The sequence below is a fragment of the Pholcus phalangioides genome, unplaced genomic scaffold (genome assembly GCF_987345545.1).
Source record: "Pholcus phalangioides strain wild (caught in Gottingen) unplaced genomic scaffold, Ppha-v1.0 ptg000015l_1, whole genome shotgun sequence".
Lineage (NCBI taxonomy): Eukaryota > Metazoa > Arthropoda > Arachnida > Araneae > Pholcidae > Pholcus > Pholcus phalangioides.
Genome location: NW_028301608.1, coordinates 67868218 through 67880974, shown reverse-complemented (window position 1 = coordinate 67880974; position 12757 = coordinate 67868218). Strand labels below are relative to the sequence as shown.

The following is a 12757-nucleotide window of genomic DNA, read 5'->3' as shown; positions in this document are numbered from 1 at the left end:
TCTGGCATACAGATACAAATATATACGAGTAGATCGAGTATTTACTGTATGAGTGAGTGAGTGACCGCATGAGTAAGTGAGTGTGAGTGACTGTATGGACGAATGGAGCTTGATGACCACGTGGGTGGTGGTACCAAGTGAGTTACCGTATTAGTGATCAAGTTAGTGACCGTATGATTCACCTCACCCACTCTCATCTGGTTACAAACATGGTCACTCATACAATCACTGACCCACTCATCTCGTTACAAACATGGTCACTCATACAATCACTGACCCACTCATCTGGTTACAAACATGGTCACTCATACAATCACTGACCCACTCATCTGGTTACAAACATGGTCACTCATACAATCACTCACCCACTCACTTGTTCGCTCATGCTATCACTCATATGGTCAGCACTTGGTCTCTCATGCCGTCACTCACGCATGCAATTGGTCACTTATATGGTCATTCACTCACTTGGTCACTCATACTTGGGCACTCACCTATACATGAGCACATACATGAGCACCTATACATTGGGCACATACTTATCCTGACCGTGTGACTGACCTCCGTCAGTCACACGGTCAGGATAAGCGAAATATCTAGGGCGAAATTACCGTAAACCAATTGAGAGAGAGAGAGAGAAAAACGGGAGCTAATAATAAATAAAAACTTTCTAAATATCACATGTATTTTTTCATTAATAATCTTTTATCTGCATATGAAAATAAGACCATTTTATATATTGTTTCTATATCTTTTTTTTTTCTTTTTGATTCTTTCGTGGCACAGAACTTCACGGTAAGTTAAATTTCAATACTGTTTTAATTTTTCCTGGTGAGTAAATGAAGTAACAATGTTTACACAAGCAAACTCCATATATTCGGCATCGCTTGTTTCGAGAAATATAATATTATGATATCGACTCACACAAAACCAGTCAGACACGCACACTGTTAATGCCAGATAAAGAAAACAAAACCGGGTCTGTGAGTGTTCAAAAATGACATTTGAGAGTACAAATACGTGTATACGCAACCTGAAATTAAATCGATCCTAGACCTTTTTTTATCATTTTTGTCGCACCACGGTCACTTTCAACACACGATGGTTAATTAGACTGGGACCTGCAATTTATTGCCGATTCCGAACGACAGAGTTTGGCATTTTTACTTCTTTTACATTCGACGAGATGTTGGTGCGCTAACCCATCGGTATAATACTCCCTGCGGTAGCGGTGTTTTCCTGTGGTTATGTTGTCACCGTTTCTGTTTTACCTCGTGTCAGGAAAGTTTATTATCAGGACGAATTGGGTGAATTCAAAACACATCCTTGGTACTTCGGTACTTTGTTATGGGCATCTTTTTCTCAGCCACCTGGCTGGGCATTTTGCCTGTTGTGGTGTTGTATTTGTATTTGTATTCATTCGAGTATCTTATTGACCTGAGCTACCGCGTCCCCTTGTGTAGACTATGGACGTGTGTAGAACCTGGACGTCCCGTGTGCCGCGAAGCAAAATAGACAGCATCTCTGTTAATCACTGTGACCTAATATTCTTCATGACACACAATGCCAGGTAAAATTCATTATGCGACGTACACGTAGAAATGCGGGGTGGGGGGGTTATATAATGACATGAAAGCGCCTTCCTTTGATACAAGTCCATGTGATTGCGATTTGTTTCCAAAAATAAAGGTGGAGAGCAGTAAGATTTTTTTTCTCCCCCTGTTCACCTCGGCATAATATCCAGAAATCCTATTGATTTTATTTACAGGGTGGGCAAAAAGTCCGTAGAATTTTAAACATTGAAAAAAAAACCGGAAAAATAACCGAAATAAAAAACGGTTTGCAGGGTTAACATCGGTAGGTCACGGGAATTTTTTTCAGAAAGGAAAAAAACTAAAAAACCAGCCGATAGGTGGCGCTGACATACACAAGCCAAAGAAAAGATACGCGAATAACGAACAGAACGCCTCCAAATCGTTTATAACAGCGGTATGTGTTCCACATGACTACCACCACAGAGGATAACATACTGCAGGCGAGTCACAAATCCAGCAACGGCAGAGTACAACAGGTCCGGATGTATTTATGACACCTCTCGGTGGATCGCATCTTTCAATTCCGACAGATTGGATGGACCGGATCGATACACCCGGGATTTCAAATATCCCCATAAACAGAAGTCTGCCGGTGTCAAATCTGGAGACGGAGGAGGCCATGGGAACCTGCAACGCCTGCTAATGATTTTGTCTTCCCCGAACGTCTGTATCAGGAATGCCTTGACCGGAGTAGCAGTGCGACTAGTTTCTCCATCTTGCATTAACGTTTCGATAGAAAGCGCATTTCTTTCACGCAAACAAAACGTTGCTGGATTTGTGACTCGCCTGCAATGTGTTATCCCCTGTTGTGGTGGTGGTGGTCATGTGGAACACATACTTTTGTAATAAACGATTTGGAGGCATTCTGTTCGTTATTTGCGTATCTTCTTTGACTTGTGTGTGTCAGTGCCACCTATCGGCTGTTTTTTTAGGTTTTTTTTTTCCTATCTAAAAAAAATTCCCGTGTCCTACCGATGCAAACCGGTTTTTATTTCTCTTATTTTTCCGGGGGTTTTTTTTTTTTTTCATTTTTTAAAATTCTACGAACTTTTTGCCCACCCTTTTAGTACATACCTGTCATAAAAATATATGTGCACCTTATGATTCCTAAGTAAGAAAAGAAAGAAACTTAGATGTGTTATCTCTAATTTTAAATGTATGTAAATATGTTCGGGGGGGGGGGGATTGCGGTCATGACACTTCCTATGAAAAATCAATTTTTATGTCAAATTTTAAGTAAAATCAGTGTAATTCGAAACACGATTGCAAAAAGTTCGATGAATGGAATGTTTTGTTGTTTACACTGCACATTAAACCAGTCATTGTGCACGTTGTGAACCAAAATTTGAAGGACTATATGGTATGCTCATAAGTTATACTCATATATGTGAATGTACATGTGAATTTTTTTTGAAATTTCATTCTACATATCATGCATAAAACACTGTAATTAGACAATTATACGTGATAGAACTCAGATTTTGATTCATAACATTGAAAATATACATCTCAAAATATTATATTAAAATTCCGTAATGATACAATGAGTAGATTTTTAGAAATCATGTTTCAAACTCAAGTAAAATGTCAAAAATAGCATTCTTCGTAAAACACGTTAAAATATTTTATTCACGTATTACTTATATGTAAAAACGCAACACTTTCTAGAGTTGACGAAACTTCGGTTCTAAACGTCATATAAACAAAACAAGGCCTGTTTTGGAACTGCAAAGAATAGGGCTTTCATATGAATACACTTGTATAAAAAAATACAAATCGGTATTTCCTTAAAAAATGACGTTTTCGAAGTACCGTATATACTCGTGTATAAGCCGACTCGTGTATAAGCCGACTCGTATATAAGCCGACCCCCCCCCCCACTTCAGGACTACCAAAATCGCAATAAATTGAAAACCCGTGTATAAGCCGACCCCAAAAAATCCATACATTTCAGAGAAAAAAAATTCTTATATTTTCATGAAAAATTAATAGTTTACGGAAATTTACAGTAGAAAATGATTCAAACTTTTTAATCCGTTTCTTCTTAGTCTGCAAGCTCATCGTAATCAGATCCTCATCGGGGGGGTCCGGCATCTTCGTTTTTATCTTCATCTGGGCTGTCATCGCCATTGTCATTTTCAAAGAGGATATCATCTGCAGTTCCGTCCATCGCATTGCTGATGCAACACGTTTTGAACGATCTGATGATAATTTCGGTGGAAACAGAATTCCACGCCTCATGTGTCCATTGGCACACTAGGCCAATGTCAGGTTTCTTCAAGGCAACCACTTTTTTTTGTAGTTTCTTTATCATCGGAACCCATCCATTCGATCCACAAATTCCTCAAATAATCTTAGAAAGACTTGTCGATGCGCACATAAGGCTTTCCAGTCGACATTAGCCCACCTGGTATCAAAGCCAATGATGTTTTCGATTTCTTTGCCTCGGATTTGACATCGGTTCCGTGGGGTTTGAACATATCCCATACCAATAATGCCAGTTTCTCGAACACTGGTATAAAAATGACTACTGATTGTGGGGTCAAAATTTTCTCATCAAAAACTGACCCGAGTATAAGCCGACCCCCCCACTTGAGGAACGAATTTTTCCACAAAAAAACTCGGCTTATACACGAGTATATACGGTAGTTGGATTACCTTAATAAAATTCAGTTGATTGTTTTACACTGGAAAGAGTGGCTTATTGCTCAACACATTTGTGTCCTACACAGAAAGTAGCTTCATTGTACTTTCGGAGAGTAAATAGAGCAAAATACCAATGTTATTAACCATCCTCGAAAGAGGAAAAACTTGTGAGGAAGTTAAAAATGTATTTAAGATAATTTTTGAGTGAAATATCGTTGTAGCATTATCAAATTCTCCTCAAAAAATAACGTAATAAGGATATTTATCGTAGTAAGCATATCGTTGTATTCAGAGGAGTTGGAAGAATATCGTTGGAGATGGAATGAATCGAGTATCGTTGTAGCGAGATTACACTGTGTATCTGCAATAAAGCAGTGACGAAGACACTTTCTTTGCACAATATCACGATGGTTCCCTCAGTGGCATATTTGAAGATATTTGAAAATATATTTGCTCAGCACGAGAAGATAACATTTGAGTTATAAAAAGTTTTTTCTTTCAGGTCATTCACTTTTATATTTTACTTATGCCACTTTTAATGTAGATTAACTTGTATTTATATTGCCACTTTATGAAGGATGACTCCTCGTATCTGTATATTTTATGTATGCGTGAAATGGTTATTCACCGTCTTATGTTCTCGTATCATAATATAGTATCGATTGTCTCACAGCCGATGACATGGCCGAATTCACAGGTGATCGATATGTCCGATAACGGACACCTATCCGGGCAGAAAAGGGAGGATCCCTTATTAATCTGTCGAGTCTCCACTCGATCCGTCATTTTGACAGTTTGATGAATCTCGGTCCACCTACGGTGTTTTCAAAGCCTGAATCGCTTTATATCTTTCACACATATATGGGATATGCTTTCATTTTTCCTCCTTACAGCTAGAGCACCGTCTAACTGTAAGGAGTGCTCACGAAGCAAATATTAAGTAGATTAACTTGTTATGTCTGATGTACAAATCTCAAAGGTCTAAAATTATTTGTGGTTTATTATTTTTTCATTAATCTACACAAACAGAATTGTTGATAACAAAATCATGACTAACCCCTACAGAGAACACGCCATGCTGTCAATGATAGCTCACCGGTTTGCCAGCACCATTTCTCGAGCTTGTCGAATCTTCTCGTCCAGTGATGAAGGTTGACACACACTGCTTCCTCTTCTAGTATCACGATATTCTCTGGCTACCTTCGAACTTCTCGATACTCTTGTTTCACGAGTGGATGGCACTGTCCCCTCATGGTGTTGTAAGTCTCCCATGAATCTCATCCTCTGGTGCTCCTTCCGACCAGATAAATCGGATCATAGCCATTCGTTCCACTTTAGTGCAATACTGATGGGAGCGGACATGCTTACATTCAAAAAAATGAAAAAAAAATGATGATCCTATCGAGGCCAAATTTCGATATCGTGACTACAAACATATAAGCAAGGCAGGCGCAGAAGACATTGTGACAAACTTAAAGACGTGTTATGACGTATTATAGACGTGTTAGGTTGCATTTATGGGAGGCTGATGGTTACCAAATGACAGACGTTTCTGTTTAGCTTTGCTTCTCATCCACTGAAAAAATTAAACACAGTAATGTAACTCTCGAATCAAATCAAATCTTCGAATATCTTATGTTACATTTTATAGGGCTATTCATTTTACCCTACATCTTTCACTCGACGCATTAATTTTCTGGTCAACGTGACCAGCGAATTGATATTATATATTAATCATATCGACTATATTTTAGTCATCTTAAGTCACCCGTGATTATCAAATTTTGTACAAGTATTGAAAATTTGTTACATTTTTTTTGAAGTGCTTCAAAAAAAAGAGAAAGTGTTATTCCCTTATACATTTTATGAATAACAAACATCTGAAGAGCAAAGAGTAAATTCACCGCATGCTAAATGTTTCAATGACATTTCATTTTGCACTTTACTCTGATAATTAGTTTCTCTATCACCCTTAGTAATAAAAAAAGAAAAACAAAGCAAAAAGAATATAATCGTATAAATCCTCCTCCCATTTTAAATAGATTTTCATATCATTGTTGTAAGACTACTACATTTCAAAAAACATACGCAAATACACATTTGCGATGTATACTTGCACACATGCAAAGAATTGGAAAATTTCATGATATAATTAATCTTATTAATTTTTTCACATATTATCAAACTTTTGAAATGTTCAGAGTTTAAAATGAAAATGCATTATTCTAATGATAAGATTCATTTTTTTTAATATCATACTGCATATGATTTGTAAACACCCGCATGACAGGTGTGGATTCGGAGATTATTTGCCAGCAATAACCAAGATTGAGAGTATCATTATTGTTGAAAAATAATTTTTTCTTACTATAGTGAATGGCAATCGAAAGCTCCCAATCAGTCGAGACAAATCAAAGTGTTTCGTTATTCATCTTACACTGTGTGTGTTCAACAAAGTTAATTGAATTGAACTTCATACTAAAATTATGTTACGGTCCAAGTCCGAAGTTCTAGCGTCTTCCCGAAGTGACCGGCCGCTTCGCACATTGCTCAAACTTCAGACACGGGACACTTCTCCTGGACCTCAGACAGGGACTTATCGTACACACTATCATGTATTTTCTTTTCTCTTTTTGTAAATAAAAGTTTGTTAAGAGGTTATTTCTCAACAATTCGACAATACAATCACATGCATATACGACATATATTTTTATGACCGATTACCGAACATTGTTCAATTTTTTTAGTACAATTCGTTTCAGACGGAGGTTGGATTGATGTATGACGGAGTTCGAGTTTTCGCCGAAGCACTGAACAAATTCCAAAACAACGAAAGGCTTCGGCTGAAGTCTCTCTCCTGCGATGAGGAAACCCCCTGGTCTCACGGTCATCGAATATCCAACAAAATAAGATCGGTATTGACATTTTTTTTACTTTTTTCCACGTTATAACAACGGAAATGAAGAAAAGTTTCTGGCAAAAAAGCACGAGAAATATTCTTCGATATCCTTTCATTCATTCAAGAATGGAGAAATTAAATTGAAAATTCAATCATCGGAAGACTAGAAAATTAACGCAAGATAATTAACATTTTATTTTCATTTATTATTAATTCCTTTTTTATTGTATCGAGTCATTTCTATAAATGTGATAATGATTTTCAAACTTCTTGAGCCAGAAATTGTCCAGTTTCTGAATCTTCTTTCAAACATAAAGCATATACATATAATTTATTTGAATATATAACTAAGATTCTCCAATACATATTTATCTTTTTCTTTTAATCTCTGAATAATTACGTCCATATCAATCAAAAAAGTTGAAAGAGAAAAAAATTTGCACTATGTATTGTAATTATAAGAATAAAGCTCTAGACAAAAAAATGAACAAACACAAAAAATATTAATTTCATTAATACTTCAATTAAATATCCCTCATTTTAAAGACTCTCGCATGATTTGAAACGCCCCTGGGCTCCCATTAGCAGCAAAAGAAACTAGACTTTCAAAGTGGAAAAAAAAAGATATATTTAAATATTTTTTTATTTCAATCGATTTCTTAAAATCAATGAAATAAAGATATAAAAAAAATAACTTTTTTTTCCTTCTTCTATGAATGGGAATAAAATAAATGAGATCGAGCCGAATGAAGGGGAAGAAAATTCTATTTTACATTTCTTTGCAAGAAATATAATGAGTTCCACATCAGCTTAAAGAATTTCTGGCAAGGTTCATTTGCATATTGATGGCTTACGTTTCCCCCCCCCCCCCGAAAGCTTCAGATCCATTCATAAAACTCTTCTTTTTGTTCTTTCACAAATTCTTTTGTAGCATCCTCTTTTATTTATTTTTTACTTAATATCCATTTATCTCTCTTTTCCTAATAAATCTGTTTGTTTATCAAAAAGGAATCATAATTAGTTTTCTATTTTGTGTCTCCGGTTCACGGGAAAAGAATAAAACTAATGGAATTTCTGATATTAGAATGTAAGTTCTATTATTTTACATCTCTCAAATCCGTGCTTCGTTTTATGACGTTGAGCGAGAGAGAAAAAAAAATATTTATTTCGTATCCATTGAATTTCATTTATTTCTTTTATTTTCTTTGATAACTTTAAATCATCTTTTAAAGGAATCGTAAGAAATGAATACATTGTCAATAAAACTAAAGATATTCAGAACAAATGTCATAAAACGAAAGCTAGTTTATTCTGTTTGAAAATGCAAATTATATGTATTTGAAATTATAAGTATGCAAGAATTTATTTTCGTTTTTCTTGTTTCACTTCCATTGCAAGAGAGAAAGGAACAAAATAAATCTATCAGAGACTTAATTGTACATAAGCTTATGTGTGTTGAAAAACATTTACCCTCAACTGGCGTTTTGAAAATTTTATGCTTACCTGGCGTCGTGGTGCCCAGCAAGTATATTGAAGCATTTAAAAATCAACAGAATGAGTTTTCATAAAAGCAATGGGTTTTTTTACTCGGCTTCATTCATCTATCCATTATATGTCACTAAATAATTTTTCGAATTTCTTTAATTATTTTCCTAAAATTATCTTTTACCAAGGCACACATTCGAAAGAAATGGAAGGATACATGAATTTTGAATTTTTTTAAATTATATATTAAATTTTTTGAACGAAATTTTCATGAATAAAAAAATAACATATGTTTAAAATGTACTCAGAAAATGAAATTTAAAAATTAAAACAATATTTACTATATTTTCACAAGCACCAAAGTTAGTATTATTCGAATTCGGAAGCACAGTCCTTGCAAACAACAACACGACGGGTTGATCACACAGATTTTACGTACGATTCCCTAACAGCACTGTCCTCATGCTCAATCTCGGATATCCGATGATTCACGATAAATTTTGAATCGCTATCGGGAAAACTGACGCTCTTCCGACATGCCATGTCGATCTGAACACTCAGGCCATGAGACAAAAAAGCCTTACGCGAATGATGTGGTGGGGTCATTTTGATCCCACGGAAACTTTGATCAATTTATGTAGACGGAGGGAAAAGTCAAATAATATCATAAATTTTTCAAGCACGAGTAAAAAACTTGCTTGAAAAACAATGAAAATAGAATGTTCTAGATGCATTTCTTCCTCAAGAGGTGGCAAGATGAGCAATGCGTGGGGTCCACTATTACTACCCCACCACACCAGTTAAGGGTTAAAATCAAAACATTTGGTCTTCAACTTACATACATTACTTACTTCAACTTACTCACAAATGCTAAACCATTTATTTTAAATTTAAACGCGATATGAGAGAGAGATTTTGAGCATACTTTTTTTGCAACTGAAGTAATCTTAATACACTCACAACCAACCTTCACATTATTTATAATATAGAAGCTGAAATAATAAAATAGTACTCATTCAAAACCGGAGTAACTTTATATTCTAAATACGTTATATTCGATGACCATTCTTACTACTAAAAATTCGTTTACACTAACATTTTCTACGTGAAAAAATGCATTGGATTTGTATTTTATCAAAATAAAGACAACTAATTCACGTATAGCAGTTTTTTCCATTTTAGTTTACAGTAAACTTCTTTCTCAATACTTCAAATATAATGCGGAAGAAAATAATATGGTCTTATTACGTAATAAAATCACGCTGCGTTACTCAGACAACATCATTTGTTTCTGTAGGTAAAAATGCAAGGATTCAGCGGGAACATAGAATTCGACAAAGACGGCAAAAGAACAGATTTCACGATAAAGATTGTGGATCTAACGCCAACAGGTTATCGAGAAGTGAGTTCTCATTCGTAACACAATCAGACAATTTTCTCATTTCATATTCCTGTTCATATTATAATTGATAAATATTTCCAAATCCAGATTCCAGATCCTTATTCTCATTAAGGAAGCTCGACTTACATACCGATAGTTTCCCGACCAGTTTGAACCTTTGAAGATGATGCCATTCAAATTTAGAAAAGCTAGTTTACAATAAGATATTCGATGAGAGAAAAATTAAATGTTTGCTCTTTTATACGTCTCTATAAATCAGTATAAGTTGTTTCAGATCTCAGTGAAAATGTTTGAAAATTTCATGTTAGTTAAAATATATCAAGTAAAGCTATAATACAAAGATTTCCTCCGCGAATTATGCTTTATTCGGTAATAATCGATGCACATGTTTGTTGATGAGCTTTCGAGTTTCTCGTTGAATTGGTAGAAGAAGGAATGTGTAGTAATGTATGTATTTCCGAGTTTGAATTGTTATTCGAGTTTTCGTGAGCTCATTTATTTCTCTTGTATACATTCAGGTTTCAGAATGGAGTATGAAGTCTGGAATCATAACGACCGGCAATTACACTCAACGCCGCTCCGATTATTCAAACAGCCTTAGGAACAAAACCCTCATCATTACTACAATATTGGTGAGAGAGAGCGGATTTTTCGTATTCCGTAAGAAATATAGATTGAATACGTGAAAATTTGCATTTCGATATTCGCCGCATATTAAATTTTGAAATTGCATCATTCATTATATTGATATAAGTTCTTTTATGTCAAAAATATTTCTCACGATGTTTGATGGATATTTATATTACTTCCAGTTTTGTATGGAAGTAATCGATAACTGATAAAATCATCAACAGCATTGTGAATGAGATATAAAGTATACAAATGATCAATTGAACTTTATATCTTTTTTTTTGTATTTTTTCCTTAATGCTTGTTTCGATGGCTTTTTTTCTTTCCGTTTTTGTTCCTGTTTTTGTTTTGTCTGTTTCACCTCCGTACAGAACGAACCTTACATGCAAAAAGTAGAAGACGCAAATGGTGAGAGGTACGAAGGATACTGCGTGGACTTAATAGAGGAGATCGCGAATATCCTACAGTTCAAATTCAGCATCCGCGAAGTGGGAGACGGAAGCTATGGCAGAAAGAATGATCTCGGAGAATGGAACGGAATGATTCGGGAACTCATAGATGGAGTGAGTTTTATATATATATATATATATTTCCATTAACCATAAGCAAAAAAACCATATAAAAAAATTTACCATTTCCTTCATGAATTTCCCTACAATAAACTTGGTACGGGGGAAAGATTCTCCATCTGATTTATGAGGAAAAACTCCAGATATAATTTTTTTATCACATTTTTCAAGACTAATGTCTGAACAACTGGTGCTTTTTTGAAAAATCACCATCGCCCTCTGAAATGCTTTATTAATGGACACACATTGCAGATCGATGCACAAATTTTATGTTTAAAAAAGAAATATGAATAGTTATTGCTGTAATTGAAATAATAACAATGATAGTTCTCTCAAAAACAAATTTATGAGAAATTACTAATTCATTTCGAAAGCGAACGGAAAAACAAAAATAATGTAATTAATCATCGCTGGTATTAATTATCTGTCAGTTGATAAATGTACTCGTACACATGAGTTTTCTTTTTTTTCTGAAGCAACGAAATAAGAAGGAAAAAAAATCGAGTCGTTCATTAATTTTGAATTTCTCCCATGAGTTATGAATTATTGAAAAAAGTTTAACCTTAGAAACTACTCCCCAATGTGAGACTCGGGCCATTTTCTTTCCAAAACATCATCAATCATTTTAAGAATTCCCAGAAAAGTTTGGTGCATCACCATTTTTCAGATATTGGTTCCTGTAATTTTTTACTCTTTTTCTCTTATCGTGCTGGGTAGTAGCTTTTATCTGCATACTTGTATATCTTCTGTAATAGTTTTATCAAATACTGAAAAATTAGAATACAAAAAATACGGTGCTAAACTCATGGTTGAAATTTCCAAACAAAAGTTTAGAAAAAATCGAAAAACTGTCTTATAATTACTTCTTTTTCTAATTTTAATTGAATTTAGAATCAAAGTATGAGTAAAGCACGAATTCCTGAAATCACAATAGGTTAGTTTTCAATGTTTCACGCGTTTTACTCTCTTGTTTTTGCACCGAATCGGTTCAACGTGTGGTCGCTTGGTGGCAGCACTTTCCACGTTGCATCAGTCAGTCGTTGGCGTCTAGTGTTAGTGATATTAGCTCCTCAGGCATCGTGTTGGACTCTCGTCCTGAGGATCCAGGTTCGAACCCCATTGACGACACTGTGATGATCGGCTAAAGGTGATTTTCTGCGGTTTTCCAGCTTCGAGGCGCAAATGCGAGGAGTCTCACATTTGAAAAAGTCTCTCTGCAGAGAGCAGGCAAACCTACAACACGATACTGACATAACGTAGAAAGTCAAGCATTTCCATCTTTACTTCAGAAAATGGAAGTTAAATGGTAGAACGAACACGAAACAATCACAAATCGACAACATAAATACGTTAGAGCCAATCATACACTCAGAACACACATTCCGACATGTGCCGATTTGTTAAAAATTCCGTAGAGGAATGTGTACGAAGTGCATGTTAAGTAGTAGTAATAATAACCATTATATTATTTTAATTCATCATATTTTATTGTGAGTGATGAACGTTTGCTGCTTAAACTGAAAACACATTA

The 12757-nt window shown here is 35.0% G+C and overlaps 1 protein-coding gene across 1 annotated transcript in view; it reads left to right on the top strand.

Annotated features, from left to right (window-relative positions):
* Window positions 1-12757, top strand: part of LOC149076592 (glutamate receptor ionotropic, kainate 2-like) — a 114593-nt gene that overhangs the window by 86839 nt on the left and 14997 nt on the right. Inside the window, exons 7-10 of the mRNA XM_089244187.1 lie at window positions 7004-7156; window positions 9923-10027; window positions 10546-10659; window positions 11029-11220. Of these exons, the coding sequence (XP_089100313.1) occupies window positions 7004-7156; window positions 9923-10027; window positions 10546-10659; window positions 11029-11220 (564 nt within the window). The remainder of the gene's footprint in view (window positions 1-7003; window positions 7157-9922; window positions 10028-10545; window positions 10660-11028; window positions 11221-12757) is intronic.